Source organism: Strongylocentrotus purpuratus, unplaced genomic scaffold (assembly GCF_000002235.5).
Source record: "Strongylocentrotus purpuratus isolate Spur 01 unplaced genomic scaffold, Spur_5.0 spur5_scaffold_16, whole genome shotgun sequence".
NCBI lineage: Eukaryota > Metazoa > Echinodermata > Echinoidea > Camarodonta > Strongylocentrotidae > Strongylocentrotus > Strongylocentrotus purpuratus.
Genome location: NW_022145601.1, coordinates 14,973,291 through 14,995,595, shown reverse-complemented (window position 1 = coordinate 14,995,595; position 22,305 = coordinate 14,973,291). Strand labels below are relative to the sequence as shown.

The window sequence follows — 22,305 nt, the reverse complement described above, 5'->3', positions numbered from 1 at the left end:
AGAAAGCTAATTCATATGGGTCCCAGGTTGATCTCTGCAGAACTTTCTTACAATAAATAGTGCCATTTTGGGATTAGGATGGGTTTTCTTGATTTGCTTTGTTAAGAGCTAGAGGCGAGTCAACCTGAGCAAGTAGACAGACTACTGGCAACAGGTGAACGATGGGTCAACGACCTTTAGATCATTCGAGTTCAGACCCTCACCCCTTTCAGAATGATACCATCTAGGCCTACATGTATGTATTACCATCTGAAGAATTGTCTTACATGTGACAGAGTTATCCACACTGATGTACATTTTTGTACATACTTTCTTTTTTTCTTCTTTTTTGTAATTTTGTTTTATTCCTCTAAATGTGTAATACAAACAAAAACATACAATTGAATAAAATAAATAAACGTTTTCAATATTAATATTAATTGCTTATACTGTACATAAACATAATTAAACAAAAACTCATACGCACACATTCACACACCCATACGCACACACGCACATATTCACACACCCACACGCATACACATAAAGACATATTTACACAAATCTTTCCCCCGCCCTTTCTCTCTTTCGTCTATATCTTCTTCTTCTTCTTCGTCTTCTTCTTCTTCTTCTTCTCCCTCTTCTCCTTCTTCTTCTTCCTCTTCTTCTTCTTCTTCTTCTTCTTCTTCTTCTTCTTCTTCTTCTTCTTCTTCTTCTTCTTCTTCTTCTCCTCCTCCTCCATCTCCTCCTCCTTCTTTAAAAAAAAAAAATGTTGGCCACCTTTAAATCCTTACTCTTCTTTCAAATTAAAACACAATCCAATTTACTTTTGTTTTGTCACCGTATTCATTTAAAAACTTAAAGACCAATATTGTATATAAAATATATGCCTTTGCTTATTTGTCAATTGGTATTGGTATTGGTATTTATTTTCCATCACAATATTAAAAACAATACAAAGAAAATGCATGAACATAGTAAAAATCAATAATATAGTGAATGGCTGGATAGCCCATTCAGCCCATTATTAGGGCCTTACCAGGACTATACATGGGTTTTTAGTTGTGACAACAAAAAAATATAGATGAAAAATAATGCAAAGAATAAATTAAATTCTACTCATCTATTGAATGTTTAGTTTCAATTTTGACACCATATAGTTCTTTCTCAATGTTATCTCAGGCTTATTACAATAAGGGCTAAACATTTGTTTTCTTTCTTATTTACTTGAATTGATGATTGGATCATCTCCGCCTAACAAAGGTTAATTGGGCTTTTCTAGGACACCAGGGCATGATTTTTTTCTTGCTTGCTACGCTTTTATGCCACGCTACGTATATATAGTGAAATGAATAGACAGGTAGATAAGTAAATAACTGAATTAATGAATGAACAGATACAAAAATAGGTAGTTAAACAAACAAACAACAAACAAATAAGTAAATAGATTAATTAATGAATACACAAATATACAAATAAATAACTAAATAAATAAATAAATGAAAACGTATATTAATAAAAACATTATGAAAATAAATCAATTTATAGACAAATAAAATAAGTAAAGCTTTTGTCCTATTAGTATTATGTAAGGGGAAAGTTAAGACATTTATAAAATGACAAGCCTAAAGACACCTGCAAACATCGACCTATTTTCTATTCCTTAACAACAAAAAACTGTCAATGTTTATTTTCATTGTGAATATCTATCAATAGAAACCAAAGGAGGGATTGTTGACAAAACAAATGAAGAGCAACAAATGGCGGATCAAGAACGATTTCCACGAATGATCTGTCTCTGCTTGTGTGCATTAATGGAACTTTAACGCGAGGACTGGCGCCTATAAGAATTAAGAATATCTTCGCACCTAATGATGAATTAAATAACTGCTAAATCCGATTAAGTCAATCCGAGACTAGGTCCTCTTTCAATAACGCATTGCCCATTAGTGATATAACAATGGCGTAGCCAAACTGGGATGGAGACGGTTTTTCGCCTCATTTGATATTTAAAAGCTTTTCCCTGACTTGTAGATGTACTTTTATGGCTCGCATCATATCCAGGCGATGACCATGGTATGACCGTATGAGTATCTTAACGGACAACTACAGCTAGGACAACTTATTACACGGAGGATTATTGTCCAACGAATGGTATACCACTGTTTGCATTTTCTAGGGCAATAATTGCCCCCGGACAATTACACATAGATCATGTATATAGGCAATTGCCTAATGAATGACGGTGTTATGGCAGCTCTTGTCCGTGTATTTCCATAGTGAATAGTTATCCGGGAGTAATAGTCCGGGGATTGAGGGATGGTTGTCCCAGAATCGGCCTAAAGTATACCTGAGATAGCAATGCGTGGGGATGGGGGGTGGCGGGGGGGGGGGGGGGGGGGGGGGGTGATATTTCAACTATTTTGTAGACTAAGATGAACATTTTCATTCCTTTCACATCACATTAGGCCAAATAAAAAAAAAACATGTTTAGCGTCCTGCTTTTTTCGAAAAATAGGAAAGAGGAGGCCCTTTTTTTTTCTTTCAAAATGGCCGCTCAAAATGGCCGCTCGGTACATTTTCCCTGACAGTCGGGCTATTTTTCAAGATGGCCGCCGACATTTAAAAAAAAAAAATTAAAATCAGAAATAGATTCATTTTAGCAGTGTTTTTCATGTTTTTTTTCTTTAAAAAAAAAAAAAAAAATCAAAAAATCAAACAAAAAAAAATTCAAAATTTCAACAAAAAAAAGAAAAAAAATAGGAGGCGGCTCCCAAAAAGGAAGCGGGCGGGGACGCTAAACATGTATATATTTTGTTAATGGCCTTACCGCTCAGAAAACACACGCTCAAGCCTCTCTCACACACACGCGCGCACACACACTCCCATATACATACATAAAGAGATACGAAATATCGAAATATAGACACTGATATATATAATAGAGAGAGAGAGAGAGAGAGAGAGAAAGAAAGAACAAGAAAGGTGGGAGAGAGAGAGAAAGAGGGAGAGAAAGAGAGAGAGAGAGAGAGAGAGAAAGAAAGAACAAGAAAGGTGGGAGAGAGAGAGAAAGAGGGAGAGAGAGAAAGAGAGAGAGAGAGAGAGAGGGGGGGGGGGGGGGGAGGGGAGAGGGGGAGGGGACGGAGATGGTTGAGGTGAGGAAGACGAACACACAAAACGATCTTCTGCCTCTAATGTGGCGGCAGGCAATAAAATTCACCTTTTCGTGAGCCTACTCTCATCTTTATACGAATGACTGGATTAATCTCTGAAGCTATATTGTAATAGGTTCACAGATGTCTCCAACCTTTCACGATGAAGAGAAAGCGAGAGAGAGAGAGGGGGAAAGAGGGAAAGAGAGAAAAGGAGATAAAGAAAGAGAGAAAGATGGGATGGAGAGGGATATGGTGAGGAAGAAGGACACACATAACACGTTATTCTGTTTCTTATGTGGCAACAGGCAATAAAATCACCATTTCGTGTCCCCATTCTTCTCTTTCATGAGTGACTGGATTAATCTTTGACGCTAAATGAAAAGATGAAGAAGGATCACGGTGTCTATGATCTAGCCTTATCCGATAAGGATCATCAATTTGTCATGGAGAAAAGATGTATTTATCATTCCCCTAATTAAGACCCCCGGAGTAACTTTGCTTTCTTTGTGCTCTATCTATTTTCTACTTATGGGCTACTAGTGTTCATCCCATGGCATCAAACAGTAAATTTCAATTTTATCCTTATCTTCTTCTTCTCTAACATCTGCTATGCTCTAGCATGTTATTATCTGTCCGATTTGCTATTATAGTCTATACCACTATGTTTGACTCCTTCTTCCTCTTTCTTGTTATTCTGTAGAGACTCCTTATAAAGTTTATTCAATACCTTTTTGTTCTATTCTTTTCTTTCTCTTTACATCCACAACGCCTCCTCTCTCTCTCTCTCTCTCTCAGTCTCTCTCTCTCCCTCGCCTATATAAGAAAGTATCTCTATTTTACTTGCGCGCGTGTCTGCTCATCTCTTTAAATAAAGATATTTAAATAAACTGATAGACAGTTTTATTTTGATATGTTTACTTCATCTCTCCTATCCTCCATAATTCGAGCTGTAATGTTTTAGACCGGGATTGCTACCTGCCCATTCCCGTAAAAGTTCATGAGCAATCTCTTAAAGTTGTTCATAGATGGCGCTAGACCAGTCCTTCGCACAGGTCCATTCAATGAGCTATTTTTGTAATGTAACTAAATTTAATGCACACGTCTTTGTGAAGTGACTCACTACCAATGATTTACTTCACCTGTTACGAATATTATTATATCTCAATAGTCGGGATGCGAAGTGCTTGCCTTATATTAGGGACTTTTAGATTTGCACAACGACAACGTGGATTGCTATGATCGACGTCCTTTTAATACACTGCCTTGAATGGACGTCACACGTATCAGTCCACGCAAATCTAAAAGTCCCTATTTAGCTAGGTAGGACAAACATTGTGATCTGCGCAACCTCACAACTTGTAAAATATGCAATTTGCATTCTCATTACTGAAATACAATAATTATTCGTAACAGGTGGATGCACTGTGAACATGTCGGACAAAGAAAGAGGACAAAATATACAGTTCCTCATTCTACCCTCACATCCCTTCACTGCTATTATGTAAAAATGTGTAGAACAGGTGAATATGCATATTCACCTGTTCTACACATTTTTACATAATAGCAGTGAAGGGATGATGTTGAGGGTAGAATGAGGAACTGTATATTTGTCCTATTTCTTTGTCCGTCATGTTCATAGTGATGAAATCACATGTATCGAGGCACTTCGCCAAGACGTATGCATTCCATTTTGTTACATTACGAAAATGGCACATTAATATACGTTTTTTTGTATCAGACCAGTGTAAGAGGATCTCTAAGCAGTCCTCTCAAATAGTTGTTGATAGATGGCGCTAGACCAGTCCACTCGCACAGACATGGACACCGATGGACATGTAAGATCGTTGCGGGAATCTTCACCCAAATCACACCATTTTGATTTGCATTCATGAACACATTTTGCCGAAGACAAATTAGGTAAATAATCTGAATATTGTCATTGTTCATGCTTCCCTCGTTAGGAAATGTAGTAGGCCTAATGAAATGAATAATATGTTTTTATTTTTCCGTAAAGAACATTTTTAGATACACTATTCAAAAACGTAATTACTGCAAATGTTTCCACACAATCCCTGTAGTTCATCAATAACGAAGGAAATGAAAGTTTATGAAATTTATGGTACAGAGCAAATGGGAGGGGAATCCCGCGAGGTACGTCACAGAGTTGCCAATGTGTGTTTGATTTATCACATAGGGGGTTTACTTCAAAAATTCATAACTTTCATATTGCTATGATTTATTTTGGATTGTTTATCCTGCATACACAAAACACAAACTAGCAACTTACGATGGCATGCCATACTGACAATCAACGCATGTGTAAACCTTTGGCTTGTCATAAATTTCTAATTTCAAGGACTAGCTCGATTGCAACAACAAAAATTTGGTTACGCATTAAATTGGACCACAACACCCACCATTTCTACACCTATATCTAGCAGCCGCCTTTTATTTAATCAACTTGACTATGGCTCATACATCGGTTGGCTATTTAAATCTATAATCTTGTGAGTAATAATATTTTTGTGTGAGCCTATCCTTTGTTTTTGTTTTTGAGCGCGGCTGGCAACGCAAATGCCGCGACCATTCGGCCGCCAGTGTAAATGTATCTACGCTGGCGCCTGGAGCTGGCCGCCGCGCAGCTAGCCTGCGATGCAGTGTAGGCTACATGTACCGGTAGACTCTATGTGCCACTGCAGTCTGAACATTGTGGTAAGTTTTGTGTTATCTTTTGTTGTATCTTCCAGAGATAACACAGCGCTAATATTGTTGTAAGTTGGTATTCTGAACATTGTTGTATCCCTGTGTTATCTCTTATTAAAGGACCGCCTCTAGACTATCTTAATTCTTATCTTTGACCACTGACATGCCCATTTGTATGGACCCTACCGTAGCCCTACCAATCAAAATCTATTTTATTTAAGCAGTGGCGGATCCAGGAATTTCTTACTGGGGGGGGGGGGGGGGCACAAAATCGCATGGGGTGAAATATATGAAAAACGATGGAGCGAGGCGTCAGCGGCGAGGGAGCGGAGCGACCAAGCGGGGGTGGGTCTGGGAGGGGGTCAGAACCCCCTCCCTGAGTAGGAAGCAATTTTAGATCCACATTAGGTGCATTTTCAGGCACTTCCTGGAGTAATGTGATGTAAAATTGCTTTTTCCTACCCCTCAAAGAGTAGGGATTCAGGGGCGGATGATGGGATCTGGCTTTTTGCTAAGGGGGGGGGGTGACCCAATGACGACACGGAGCATCGTCCACTAGCCGCGAAGCGGCGAGGCGAGGCGATATTTTTTGTTGTTGCTCTTTTGAACCCCTGTAAGTGATGTTTTCCTGGCATCTACTGACACAATGGAGACCATAAAAAGCAGTGCATGATAATTACGTCTTATCAAGTAACAGTTTAAGGGGGAGTCGACCCAAAGACGATGCAGAGCATTGTCCACGAGCCGCGTAGCGGCGAGGCGATTTTGGGGGGGCTTTTTTGAACCCCCGTAAGTGATATTTTCCTGGCATCTACTAACACAATGGAGACCATAAACAGCAGTTCATGATAACGTCTTTTTAAATCAAGTAACAGTTTGAGGGGGGTTCAACCCAATAGTCCACGAGCCGCATAGCGGCGAGGCGATTTTTTGTATTTATTTTTTTTGGGGGGGGGGGGGGCTATTTTGAACCCCGTAGGTGATGTTTTCCTGGCATCTACTAACACAATGAAGACCATAAACAGCAATTTATGATAACGTCTTTTTAAATCAAGTAACAGTTTGAGGGGGGTTCGACCCAAACACGATCCGGAGCATTGTCCACGAGCCTCAAAATCCGAGCCGCATAGCGGCGAGGCGATTTTTGTTGTTGCTATTTTGAACCCCCGTAAGTGATGTTTTCCTGGCATCTACTAACACAATGGAGACCATAAAAAGCAGTGCACGATAACGTCTTTTTAAATCAAGTAACAGTTTAAGGGGGGTTTGACCCGATGACGATACGGATACTGTGTGGGTTTGGCGTTATTCTATTCACATCACATTTTCACTTGGCAGCCCAATGGGGGGGAGGGGGCGGTAAACCCCCTAACCCCACCCCCATCCCCCACAGATCCGCTACTGGGATCTTTTGCAAACTGGAAGCAATAAGCATTACATGTAGGCGATGGAAAAAAGTGCTTGCGAAACGGATAGAAACTTTGCGGCCACAGGGATGACAGAAAATAATATGACAATGAAACCAGCAACTGTGGCAGGATTAATGGCGGGGACAATCTGCATGCTGAAAGAGCACTTAGAGTAGGTATATCGGAAAAATTAATTCAAGACTAAGTAAGAAGTTTGAAGTTATACCCGGTAAAAAAAACCTTCTTATAATATCATCCTCGTTTCTTTCTTTTCCCTTCTCATTATTCTCCTTTTCCCCCTTTCCTCTCCTCCGTCTTTCCGCCTTTCTTCTTTTTCCGCCTTTTCTTTCTCTCTCTCTTTCCCTTTCCCCTCCTTTTTTCTCCTCTCCCCTTTTCTTTCCTCCCTCTTTTCTTCTTTCTCTATTCTTCTTTCTCTATTCTTCTTTCTCTATTCTTCTTTCTCTATTCTTCTTTCTCTATTCCTTTTTTTCCTTTTCCTCTCCTTTTTCTCTCCCCCTCCTTTTTCTCCTTTTCTTTTTTTTTTGGCCGGGAGGGCACGTGCCCCCTGTGCCCCCCCCCTGAATCCACCACTGATAAGCATGATAAGTACGTCAACCAATAGGAATACTTTATGCCATATCTTAAGATGCGCCTAGCGCATACTAATCTTGGGCGTAATTAGTTAATTGAGCGCTTATTACGCGCGTCATCATATGCGCTGTGGCATGTGGATTATGAAGACAAGTCATGCTTTCACTTATTTTGGTTAAGATGAGAGCATTAAAATAGTCATATCTTAGCATGTAATTTCTTAGAAAGTTCTCATCTGTGATGTTTCCGGTCAACGCACAATCTTCTTCTAACTCGTCTATTGGCACGAAGTTGGTTCTGGGCAACAAAGATTGCCGCCATTAGATCTATATCACCACGAAAGATACAACAGCCCCCTACCTGTTGTAAATATTGTTGTAAATACCATGCAAGAGAAGATAAGATAAAAGATACAACAATTTTCAGAATATCAATTATCTTGTCATATTATCTCTTGTGCGCATATGCAAATGAGGATTAAGCACAATTTTATTAGTAATACGCACAATACAAGCGCACTACAGTTTGAGCGCAGGCGCGGCCAAAGAGATGAGAGAGAAAAGATACAACAAAAGATACAAAGAAGTTACAACAATGTTCAGAATACCAACTTTATCTTATCTCCAAAGATACAACAATATTAGAGATAACACAGGGTTCAGAATACAGCCCCTGGTGTTGGTGTTGTGAGAACACCATCACCAGCTACAACACCAAAATCATGAAATCATGCTGGTGTTGAGGTTGACCTTGGAAAATATGATGCATTTCCGGTAGTCTGTGTTGAGGGCTGGTGTTGAATGTCGTCTGCTAAACCGAGTATCGTGGTTGGTGTTGATGATTTACGTGTAATTTTCCCATTCACCAACACCAGCCCCTAGGGATTGGGAAATTCGTGATTTCAAGTTCGGTGTTGGTGATGGTGTTGCAGTATAACGCAGGTATCTATGCGTGCATCTGTCACGAATTTCATGATCAAGCCAAGGTAAAATCCATCGTACAGTCAAAACAACTGTAAATCATGGGAGCTATAGATCTATATGTTTTTCAAGAAAAATTATATTTTCTCTATCCATTTTTAAATATGACTTCAGATTTTATATTCTGTATGATGTAATTCATTGGAATTTCTGAATGGATTATGCTTTTATCGAAACTAGATATCCATCTCTTATTATTTGAATGAATACCATAAAAGTCTAATTTCATAAGGAGACGTTGGTGTTGGACGACATCAAAAGCCTCTGAACTATCATATCTTTAAAAGAAATTATACTCATATTTAATATAATTTAGTGACATTGAACCACTGACATCAAGGGCGAAATATGTGTTGGTGTGTTGGTGATTTCATTATCGGTACACTTGAAATGTTTATTTAAACTGGTTCATTATCTTCTTTTTACCTTGAAGAATGAAATTAATCATTTTGTTCCCTCTTCCCCTCTTGGTAATTTTAAGACAATCAGGCGAATATATTTTATCATACATATAAATTATCATTGATATATTCTGTAATACTCTTTCCTTCCAGCAAACTGAGTGTGTGCAGACCAAACGCTTGCACACAACAGATACTACAGCATGTCACTCCAAAATGGTTTGAATGGCTGCTCTCTGAAGCAACTCACCGAAGTAGCAGAACAGGATGATGGTACAAAATGGGCTTACCCAGCCGACGATGTGATCCGAGACAGCGGATCGGTAGCTGAGCATCGGCTAAATGAGATAGAACAGCCTTATCATGAAGTCCAGGCTGTAGAATCAAAACCACAACTAGGATGCAAAGACAGGGTAAATATTTTAGTTAATCTGTAAAGTGAAGTACATGCACTCATTATTATTTTATTTATTATTTATTTCATTTATTTTCCACTTCTCATAAAAAACATATAACAATTTACATACAATATCTGATTAAATACAACAAAACAAAACAAGAAAATAACATAACAATATTAAAAGAATTTTAAGCACCTAGAACTTATACTTGAGAATGTGGAGGAGCCAACAAAGGCCATTGACCTGTCAAGGGCTGGTCTCCAGGAATAAATTAAAAATATATTGGTAGGTAAAGAACATAATTTAGTACATAACAAAAGGGAAACAGGCGGTCTATATCATTACCTTGTGGGAAGTACTTTACCATATGGTCAAAGGACAAATAAGGTCCAGTTCAAATGATGTGGTAAACAACATGTATCTCACAAAACACACACAGGAGTGGTTCCACGATATATATATTGTTTAATGGGGGGGGGGGGCTCGTTTTTGCATTATTTTCTACATACTGTGCTTCGTGATGTGCCTCTAGACTTGCTATTGCTGCCACAGCAAACTATATTCATCTATGAATCATTATACATATTGAAAAAGGAATGTAAGGTACAGAAATTTGAAGGGTAATACACTTATAATATATGCCATTTCACTAATTTGCCATAGCAAACTTTTGAACGAGACCATAGAGTGGCTATAAGCATTTTATCTGGTTTTCATTTCTGTGTAATTTATAAATTGGAGTATTATATTTTTGAAAGGTTTTGATGTAAACCAATGCTGTATACAATACATGACAAAAAGAAATTAGATCTATAACCAAGCTCGACCCTACCAGAAGAAACTAAAAATTGAATTAAAAAAATAATCTTTGTTTAACCAACAGCTCAACAAGTCTAACTGCCCCGAGAAGATGGTCTTCGTCGTGAGCATCTTGACGGTGATAGTCGTCTGCTGTTCCATGATGTCTTTCCAATGGTTCCTGCCCTACCTCTACACTGCCTATCTGTCTGTCCTCATACCAATCCGTGCCTACAAGTATACCAATCTCAAGTGGCAGTTCTTCCTAGCGGACTGGTGCTATGTTGCAAATGCAATGAGTATCTTGTTCCTGTGGTGAGTACCCCTCTACATTTCTTGTGAGCTACAGATGAAGAAAACAGGAGGAATTTGTATTTTTGAATTTGATAATCATAACCCCCCAAACAAATTTACTTTTGAAATTGTTAATTAAACATTGTAGACTAATAGAGCTTTCCTATCATTACATTTTTTTTTGGGGGGGGGGGGCGGGAGGTGGGGGACAAATAAAAAGAAGTATAGCACAAATTATCTTTTGGTGTGTTTTATTATTATTTTTGCTGCCCATATTACTACCTGAGCTAGGTTAGCATCATATCATTTAAATTAGATAACATGGAGGGAAGCCCCATGACAGCAATAATTGTTATATGTATGTACATTTAAACCTGTCTATAGCGACCACCCAAGGAAAACACAAAAAGTGGCCTTTGTAGACAGGTGGTCTTTGTAGACAGGTTCCTTTAGTACATGATTCAATGAGAAACTATTTTCAAGGGAAACAACAAATGTCTTTGTAGAATGGTTGTCACTAAAGCAGGTTTGACTGTAATTCTAGTTTGATAATTCTTAGAGACTAACCCAAGATACAGCACACTTTGTAATTACAGAAGGAATCCCAAAATATTCCTTGTTCTGTCCAGGTCAAGACAAGTTGCAGATATTGTGTGTCTCGTTATGTAATATGTCTATAGCAGGGATGAACCTAGTTGTTTGAAAGATATTCATGTGCGCAAATCTACTTAAAGTGGGGATCTTTGGATCGTTGAATCATTGATCAAGTGAATTTATGCATCTGGTATATTGTATCAAATATTGATAAATATGTTCCTAAATTCTATCTAACTTCTGCAAAAAAAATATGTGCCTACATGTACATGTAATATTCTTTACCATTAATGTTATTGTTATTATAATTTCATGTGTTCATCATGGCCCCCTACAACAATAATTATGTAGGTTTCTTGCAGTGCGCAGTCAAATCTTTTCAACAGTGTAAAATTAAAAGAAATCCCCCAAAACTTGGATTGAAAAAGTGTTACATGGTACATTATTGCACGGTCACACCAACTTTTCAAGCAAAAGACAGTGCTGTGTAGTATAAAAGCTATAAATCGGTACCAAATGACCTCCTTTTGAAACTCATGCTGATAACATTTTAGGATAAGAAGATTAGACTCGGTCTCTTGAGTATCTGATAGAACCTGATTGAATCAATAAAGGTTCTAAGTAAACTGGGTACTCTTGTGCGATATGACAAGGACAGTGACAATAACAGTGACAAACAATTTTATTCCTTGAAAAGCCCCTCATTGGGGCATAGAAGGTACATGTAAGGTATATTGCTGAATTACTTTATGTAATCAGTTTTAGCTACAGTAGATGGTAACAACTAACAAGCATATTCATGTACATATCTTTAGTTTGATACCCCCCCCCCCCCCCCCCCCCTCCCCTCCCCCCTCCCCTCATGAACTTGAGTGAATGTACAGTTTGGGCTGGTCCAGTATTACTGATAATAATAGAGGTAACTGTAAACTATAATATCATTTTATATAGAAAAGGCATTGAATATGAGAAATTTGCTGAAGTCTCAATACATGTACACCTGTAGTATAAATCGTTGAGCAATTCCATGCATTATCGTCATTATTGAATAACTTAATTTTGTAGATACGTAACAAATGATTTATTCATTCCCCAAGTAAATTTGATGTTTTTTGTGTTTTTCATAATTTAAGAATGAAAGGTGGACTTGTAAGCTTTAATATGTCCCATTCTCAAGAAACATAAGTCAGGACATATCAATATTTCACATACTTTAAAAAAAAAATCTTGGAAAGAGTATGAATAATTTAGTTGTTAACTATATATACATGTAGATAGATTTTATAGATATTTCATTCTTGAAGATATGTTACCAGTCCTTCAACTTTGTTAGTGTCTTACATATGTGTTTCCTCTCTTATGCAACACAGGGCTGCCCCATACAAATCCAACTATTTCATGATCGTGTTTGGCGTGACCAACGGTCCAGTGACGTGGTCCATCGTGCTCTTTCGTAACTGTCTGGTTCCGCACAGCATCGAGCGCATGACGTGCCTCATCATCCATCTCATGCCCAGCTTGATCACCTACCTGGTGCGGTGGTATCCTACCGAGACGTCGCAGCACTGGTATCAAGACTTTGCCAACACCACCAGGATGGAGATGGCTACGGGATGGGAGTTTCTGTGGCTCGTGGCCGTTCCTCTTGCCTGCTACATGTGCCACTTAGTAAGTCCAAGATTGTTAAATATTAATAATAATAATCTTTTAAAGTCCACTCCAAATTTTATTAAGTTAAACCGAAAATGGAAAGTCTTTTTGCCCAATTGATCGTGAGCCCGGCAGCCACTGAGCAGCGCCAGATTGATGTTGCTCTATCCCTTATTGTTGAACGCCAAACAAGGTAGCAGCAACTCCCGTCTTTTAACGTCTTTTGGTATGACGCGGCCGGGGTTCGAACCCACGACCTCCCGGTTGTGAGGCGGACGCTCTACTGACTGAGCCAACACACCGTTTGCAGCTTAAATGTGCAATTTGAATGCCTTATGTCACAGAGTTGCAATAAGGATGGTTCTGGGCCCTGTCTTACAAAGAGTTGATATTAATCCCAACTTATTTACGATTGATATCAATCGCAACTATGTACATAAGAGATAGGAGACTGCAAACTTGTGATTAATTAGAGGACTTACGACTGGTATAGATCAATCGCAACTCTTTGTGAGGCAGGGCCCTGGTGTAGTTAATATCATTTACTGGTGTCGTGGCACTTTTTTTTTAAAATTTCTGTTTAAATTGTACTAATCACCTGAAAAAAAGATTGCTACATGTAGATTGTTCTCCACTACCTCTAAATTATGAGCGGCTTAAATGTACAATTTGAATGCCTTCTGTCACAAAGTTGCAAGAAGGATGGTTAGTTATTATCATTTATTGGTGTTGTGTCACGTATACAGTGCAGATTAAGTTACATAGATACCTTTTTTCTTGCCATCATCTTTACTGAGGAGAATTCTCATTATGACCCAATAAAATGGTATCAGCTACTAGATATTGACATTTAAATGTTAACCCTGATATCCCGTACGTGCTATGTGAATAATTTATGAAATATATCTCTTTCTTCTCTTGTAGGTATTGTATTTAGCGCTCTTTGTGTGGGCCTTAGGGTAAGTACATGTATATGCATAAGAATGGAGTTAATAACAAAATTCTGTTTTTGTATAGCACACATCATATTATGATACAACATCTCTGCATTTCAAGTGCCTTCACAAAATATTAATCCAGGTTTAGCTCTGTCTCCCATTACCAGTAAACAGTGCATTTCAAGGCATAAATATTTCATGTCCCCTCTCTTTTCAAGTAATTCAGTTCTTTGGTCAAAATGGTTAGATAAGAAAATGAAATGGTTATTGAACTTAATATCCTTTGGTAAGGCATCAATCTTTTTTTTAACACTCCATACCCAGGAGAGAAATGGGGACCTGGTAGGATGAAGCCTTTGAGTTAGTAATTGCCATATGCCCTTACAGCTACCATATGGTAGGAATACTCCCCAGGGAGTGGAGATGGTACACATTGTGCATGAATGAATCCGACGATGGGGATAATAATATCTGTAAGGCGCTTAGAGATGGTATTTTGTTATTAAGCACTGTATCGGACCTGCCAACCAGTACGATTTAGTTGTATTTTGTACGATTTTTAGAAGCAAAAATGACATTAAATAATTTTTAAAATTTTTTTTTGTGTGTGTGCCATTTTCAATGGCAAAATGCCCATTCTGTCCTGTTTAGTGTCCTACAAGCATTTCACATCTGCAATTTGGGGATGTTCATTGCTTCATCGAGCACACCAGTCGTGACAAAATCATGCATATTCAACCAATGATCCATAAAAAAATTATTCCTGTATGTAAGAACTGTAAGAGGCATTGATCCGCGTAACAGTCTGTGTTTATTTTTGAGAATACAACTTTTGTCAGTAAAATACAACTTTTGGGATTAAAGAATACAGTTTTTAAACTCCAGAGGTTGGCAGGTCTGCTGTATAAATCCAGATTATAATAATTATTGGAACCCTTTAAATAACAGTAACAAGGAAAGCTATTGGTATCTTAATTCTATAATAGCAACTTTCACACAATCACTCACAGCTTTAAATTTTTCTTTCTCGTACAGATCTACCTTCAGCTCTTCCGAGTACCTCAATAACTACACCTTTATAGCTTACCAGAGTAACAACGTCTTCTCTAGGGCTATTCGATGTAAAGGAGGAAAGTGAGTACTGGTATTGGAATGACAAGAACAACAGCAACAATAGCACTGTTGTTGTTGGTGATGATGATGATAATGAGGATGCTGCTGCCAATGATGGTGGTGGTGGTTGGGTGTGGTGGTGGTGATGATGATGATGACGATGATGATGGTGGTGGTGGTGGTTGGGTGGTGGTGGTGGTTGTGGTGGTGGTGATGATGATGATGATGGTGATGATGATGATGATGATGATGATGATGATGATGACAATGATGGTGATGGTGCAGATGATGATCATGATGATGAGGATGATCATGATGATGATAAATATGATAATAAATAATAATAATGGTAGTGATGATAATGACAATTTAACATAATAATGGTTACTGACATAAATAATAATAATGTTGATGATAATAATAACTACAATAGAAAAAAATAATGATAATTATAACAATGATTAGATAATATGAATAAGATGAAGGAGAAGAAAAGGAAGAGGAAGGAGGAAAAGAAGAGTAGTTCCAATTACAATTTTTACAAGAGTTAATTTTGTCAGACTTCTTTTTATCATCTCCTTTTTGAGAAAATATATGTAATGAATTATACTTTCGATTTGTACAAACTAAGAAATACATTAATGATATGTCCTAAAAGATTCCATCCTATGGTCACATATATCAAATAAATGTATCCAGAGAAAAGGTGCTTTAAAGTTTGGAACACATGAGGCTGAGCACACTATTACCGAACCTCATTGACTGGACTTTGAACCTTGATTCTTTGGTTCCATAACAATAGCACCAGACTTGGAGCTATTTTACATCCTAAAATATGTGATTACTTAACACTTTTATCAGTCTGAAATAATCAAAGGAAAGACACATGTACATAGATTATCGGCCCATAATCTTGAATGCCGTCAAACTTTAGTCCTGTTTAAACTCCACCTAATATGTTTTTGTTTAATCTATTGATTTATGGAATGCCAAATGACTTTTCAGCCTCTATAAAATGTCTGAATTCTTTTTTCTTCAAATTAAAAAAAAAAGCATCAACAGAAAATTCTTTCTGTGACATTACCTTCTCATTTTCATGTCATGACGAAAGTAGTTTTGTTTCTTTATTTGGTTTCATAGTTGCAGCAGTGTGAATAGATCTTTGAGAGTTTAACCTTGGCCTTTGATATATCAGTCGACTAAATAATGCCAGAATTAATATAGATCTTTTGCGAGACTATCTGGCTTTGTCTTTAATCTGAGCTGTTAAGTAACTAAGCCAGACATGAATATTGACAAATACACAATGGAAACACATTTTAAGTTATAAGAAAAGTGTGACTAGTAGGTTAATTGAATTTTTAATCATTTATAATTGGCTCAGTCAGTAGAGCGTCCGCCTCACAACCGGGAGGTCGTGGGTTCGTACCCCGGCCGCGTCATACCAAAATACGTTAAAAGACGGGAGTTGCTGCTACCTTGTTTGGCGTTCAACAATAAGGGATAGAGCAACGTCGATCTGGCGCTGCTCAGTGGCTGCCGGGCTCACGATCAATTGGGCAAAAAGAATTTCCATTTTCGGTTTAACTTAATCAAATTTGGATTGGACTTTAAAAGATTATTATTATTATTATTAAATGTTCTGTTTTTCTCTCTTTCAGGTTCAGATTTTTGGTGTACATGATCTTTCAGGGTATCTATGCCTCCATAACCATCGCGATGACGTGGCTATGGTTTAACTTCTGGATTGCCCACATCGTATTCCTGTGCTTTGTATTTACAATTGCTACCTACAATGGGTCCACCTACTATCTCGACCTGTTCCCAAAGAAAGCCTTTGAATCTGATCCCTATCGATTGTGTGGAAAGACACCAGAATGATCTATCTTCTATCTAGACCTGTTCCCAAAGAAGGCCTTTGATTCTGATCCCTATCGATTGTGTGGAAAGTCACCAGAATGATCAATCTTCTATTTAGACCTGTTCCCAAAGAAGACCTTTGATTCTGATCCCTATCGATTGTGTGGAAAGTCACCAGAATGATCTATCTTCTATCTAGACCTGTTCCCAAAGAAGACTTTTGATTCTGATCCCTATCGATTGTGTGGAAAGTAACCCAAATTATATATATATATCTTCTACCTAGACCTGTCTCCAAAGAAGGTCTATATGATTATCACCTTTATGATTGTGGTAAGTCGCCTCATGAAAAGGTGCTTTTTATGAGGGAACTATTACTAGTACGACTTATAATATACATTCAAATGTAATGCTATATGATTGTGCTATCATTCTATCAGATAAGAATTTAACACATACATGTACATATATATTGCTTCAGGGATCATTCAGATTTGACCTCAAAGTGTATTTACTGGTAAGTATTATCTGTTGAGAGCCAGAAGGGCGTTCACTCTATGTCAAAGTATACGATTCAAACGCCCTTTTAGCTCATAACACTATGAACATGACGGACAAAGAAAGCGGACAAAATATACAGTTCCTCATTCTACCCTCAACAAGTGCTATGGTAGACGAAGGAACATCCCTTTACTGTTATTATGTACAAATCTGTAGGACAGGTGTCACATGCATATTCACCTGTTCTACAGATTTTTACTTAATAGCAGTGAAGGGATGTTCCTTTGTCTACCACAGAAATTGTTGAGGGTACAATGAGCAACTGTTTATTTTGTCCGCTTTCTTTGTCCGTCATATTCATAGCGTAACACTCTCTACATATCTCCATTTAATTGTATATATAACTATATTCGTGATGGAGAGTGTATTAGATTTAAGTCATTGTACACAATTCATGGTATATCTTTGATCAAATAAGAGTTGCAATGAAAATGAATACCGGTAGTTTTTTGAAAGGTTTTCCTGGATTCTGGTTAGGACAGAAACAATTAAAACTCTGGTGATGTGTGTGTGATTAAATACCAGATGCAATGGCTATATATTAAGCTATCTTTTTACCTCATTGTCATGGTAATTATCTACCTCATCATTCTGATCGATATTCCTTTTTAGTCTTTATCAAAATGATGTTCTAAGTGAAGTTACTTTTTCACATTTTTTGTATTTTATGATAAAATGCATCTAAATAACCCACTTTAGAGATACTATTTACACATGGGCAGATATATTGACATTTGTACATAACGATAAAACCCATCAATGAGTATGTAGGTCAAAGGTCATAGCTCATTAAATATACGAAAATGTGGTTTTCATTCAATATCGTAAATAATGTTGTTGAGTATGTACTTCAAAGGTCACAGCTCATTAAATATGCAAAATTCGCTAAATATAGGCTATTTGTACCCGACGAGGGGGTGCTACGCATTGCGTTGACTTTTTTTCATTTGCAAAACAGTCGAGATGAAATTTGTTACCCTTTTTACACATTATCAAAGCTCACATTATATTTCAGATAGAAGCGACATAATGATATTGCTGTACCATATGATATATGGTAGTGTATTAAAATTTGATGATGAGATTATGTCTTTCTTCTCAGTTGCCTTATCACATCGGAAACAACCAGAACAATAAACCCATAAATATTGGGTTGGTGCAATTTCCTTCTTTTTCAAAAAAATCTTAAACTTGATCTGTAGATGAATGAATATTTATGGTGTAATTTGTAATATATGGTGTGATTTTTTAAATACAAAACTGGTATTCAGTTTTTATTGACTAGTGTGGTGGTGCCTATCTGCAAGAATTTTATTCCTGTCATTTATAATGAAGGTATATATTTTTTTAGTTCACAATAAGTCTTAAAGAATACCAATCACCTAAAGAAAATTCTGTTAACAGCTAAGATGTATGAAGTTCACCTAACAAAACCCCAAAACTGGCATTTAAATTGGTCAACGATGAAGAAGAAAAAAAATGATAATACAATATCTGGCGGACTCACTGTGTCGGGTTCTTGCATGCCCTATATATTCTACTGCAAAAAGTACAGATGCCTCGATTAGTCCACTCATCGTTGCTTTTGTGTTTATTGAGAGTGCATGTGACCTTGCAATATTATCTCTTTAGTGTTGTAGTCGAGTGGCTTAAGCACTTTACCTGAAATTCAAAGGTCGTGGCCTCGAGTGATCGATCCCCAACATGGCACTGTTGTCCTTTGGCAAGGCATTAATCTACATTTACCACTCAATACCCAAGAGAGAAGTGGGTACCAGGTAGGATGACGAAAGCCTTTGTGTTAGTAATTGCCTATGCCCTCACGGTGACATATGGTAGGAATACTCCTCAAAGAGTGGAGATAGTGCACATTGTGCATGAATTAATCCGATGACCGGGGTAATGATATCTGTAAAGGGCTTAGAGAAGGTATTCCATATTAAGTGCAATATAAATCAAGATTATTAATAGAAGTAATGTTTGAAGTTCATAATTTTGATCAGGGTGTAGCAACATGGAACAAAATGTTTTCTGGTGATTGGAAGTTTCATATTTTAGTAATTTTCTATTTCCTTTTGAGGAAGGAATCGTGTAAATATTGTGACTGTCATTGATATGCTCATTATAGTAAGTGTAATATAATATCTACAGTCAGCGGGTCACAGAAAAACAAATTCTACCTCCAATTTTAAGAGTGTTTTTATTTTTTTAATGCACATATATTACATTTGAAAGTTTTGATAATGTACAGCACTATACATTAATTTTATTTTAATTATTACATAAGTGCCAAAGCTTTGTTAAGCTTATTCTATAGGGATATGTGAGTAGAATGTGTGGTCCAAGAATTGAATGGAATTGAAAAAGTACTGTTTTTTAAATATTTATACATTTTACACAAGGGTTGATCTTTCATTGGTTTTGCTTGTTTTTATTGGACTAGAGCCATTATGAGGTCACATTATTTCATATGCCCAATTTACTTGCTTGGTGATATTAAAGGTAAAGGTGAGTTCTGGTCATGCGATTGCATTGTGAAAGAAAAGGTGTGGAATGGATCAGAAACAGTTGATCATGTAGCATGTAAGTATTGGTGTGCACTGCAAGGTTCTGGAGTCATCAAAATCATAATAAATTTGGCCGAGTCTTGGTAAAGTAACAAGCACTGTACACAGAAAGCTATATATGGGACAACACACATGGTGTCAGGGGGCCAGTACTACCTTGATTTCCTTGTCTTTCTATGCTCATTACTCAGCCAGTATACATTTTTTTCCAAAATTGTTTGGCACATGTCATTTATTTGTAATCTTGAACATTCAGTGTAAGTTTTGTTTGATTCTGTGAGAATTAATTTTCTTTTTTTAACCAGAACTGGAGTTTATCTTTAATGTCTAAATATTCGGTGAAGTTTTATACCTGATGAGTTTTATGATGAAATGGATATGGTTAATTACATAACCAAATATTTTCGATTTGTATAAATATTCAGAGAGTTGATAAGTTGTTTATATGTATTTTTTTTTACATTTTGAACATATTCATAGTAATAATAATGTATTTATAATGATATAACATTTAAAAAGCGCCTTTTCATTAGATACAAAGCGCAAAAACAAGAAATACTTACAAACAAAAAGAGAAGCTTATACATTTATTACAAATGGAGAGAAATATTACAACAAATTAGAAGAGATTTGTTGTTTGACACTTCTTCTGTATTATAGCTTATGAATTTTAGGTCAGTAGCAATATCATCGTCATAGTATAATTTGTATATACTAATTATTACAAGAAGTTAATTAGAAATTTTTTAGAAGCTTGGAACAATTTCTTTGAATTCATGTATTATGTCATCAGATTGGCAGTATAGCATATTTATTAAGCCTATGAGAGAAAGTCCAGAAAGGGGTGATTATCTACACAGTTTTTAAGTGACTTTTTCTTCCATGTTTTACAATTCTTCAGGGTTGGCCTTTTTTAAACTGAATTATATATATTTTTCATGACAGAAATAAGGCATGTACAGCATCAAAGCTGAATATTATCATGGACATTATTCATAGAATGATATACGTTGCAATCCATGTACAATTATATATTTGTGTGTAAATTGGAATATAAAATAAATTGGAATTTATATTTCGAAAGATATTTTTAAAAAATTGTCTATTTTCTTATGTAATGATGTAGTGTAAAATCTTCCTTTGCTTCATCTTTCTTTCTTTCTGTCTCTATCTCTATGTCTCTCTCTCTCTCTCTCTCTCTCCCCTCTGTCTCTCTCTGTCTCTCTCTGTCTCTCTCTCTCTCTCTCTCTCTCTCTCTCTCTCTCTCTCTCAGTCTCCCTCTCTTTTGCTCTTGGTTTATAAATTTTTCTCCACCTAACCTCTCTCTCGTCCTTGCTCCTTTCTCTAAACTCTTGACACTACTTAGAAAAAAATACTTGTAAGGCTATCGTACAGCACTTTTCCAAGGAATGATTGACGTGTTTGCAAACATATACTGGTACTAAGTTTGCTGAAACCAGCATCAAAGTTTACATTTTATGTATTATATATACTGTGATATTGTTAGCTCTTGTTGGAAGCTTCTTTCTATTGATAATACATGTACATGATGATGGTGTTTCCCTTGAATTAATCCAATGAAGATTAGTAAGCCCGATACATGCAACCAGTTCGTCCAATGACACTGTTAGATTTACTAGATATGCTAGATTACTTAATTACTTAATTTTACTCGTCATTCATTGTGCAATGTCCAGCATTTCTTTTCTCTTTGATTAATATGAGGGGGAAAGTCACAAAGAAGTGCAAACAAATGTTTTGAAACTGGTTGAACATTTCAACGCTTTGTTGTTTTCGTTTCTATTCTTTTCTTTTCTTTTCTTTTCTTTTCTTTTCTTTTCTTTTCTTTTCTTTTCTTTTCTTTTCTTTTCTTTTCTTTCCTTTTCTTTTCTTTTCTTTTCTTTCCTTTTCTTTTCTTTCCTTTCCTTTCCTTTTCTTTTTATTTCAATTCGATTTTCTACCTGAATTTATTTCTCCGACATGTCTCTTTAATGGCACATGAAGATACATTTTATTTACGAAAGCAAAAGTTTTAAAGAAATAAAAACAATGGCAACATCAATACATTTAAGGTATTGATGTATACATCAACAACAATATCAAATATGTATATACTGTAAATGTAGTTATTGTACTTTATACAAATAGTGATAGATTAGACTTCTGAAACTGCTTCAGGTTGATTTTAATTTTTTTTTGCGATCGCGTTTTAGGATCTTTTGACAGTTAAGTTGTTGAACTGAATTGTCTCTTAATCATTTCTATCAGCACTTAATTTGGAGGGGAAAAAATCGGGTGACATAATAGTTTG

The 22,305-nt window shown here is 36.6% G+C and overlaps 1 protein-coding gene across 1 annotated transcript; it reads left to right on the top strand.

Annotated features, from left to right (window-relative positions):
- The first annotated feature begins 5,499 nt into the window (after positions 1 to 5,499).
- On the top strand, positions 5,500 to 16,932 carry LOC100889030 (uncharacterized membrane protein YGR149W). Its single transcript, XM_030986876.1, has 7 exons — positions 5,500 to 5,641; positions 9,372 to 9,631; positions 10,503 to 10,732; positions 12,676 to 12,973; positions 13,880 to 13,914; positions 14,929 to 15,027; positions 16,668 to 16,932. Exons 2-7 carry the CDS (start codon positions 9,422 to 9,424, stop codon positions 16,885 to 16,887), a joined length of 1,092 nt encoding a protein of 363 aa, XP_030842736.1. The 5' UTR covers positions 5,500 to 5,641; positions 9,372 to 9,421; the 3' UTR covers positions 16,888 to 16,932.
- The last annotated feature ends 5,373 nt before the right edge of the window (positions 16,933 to 22,305 follow it).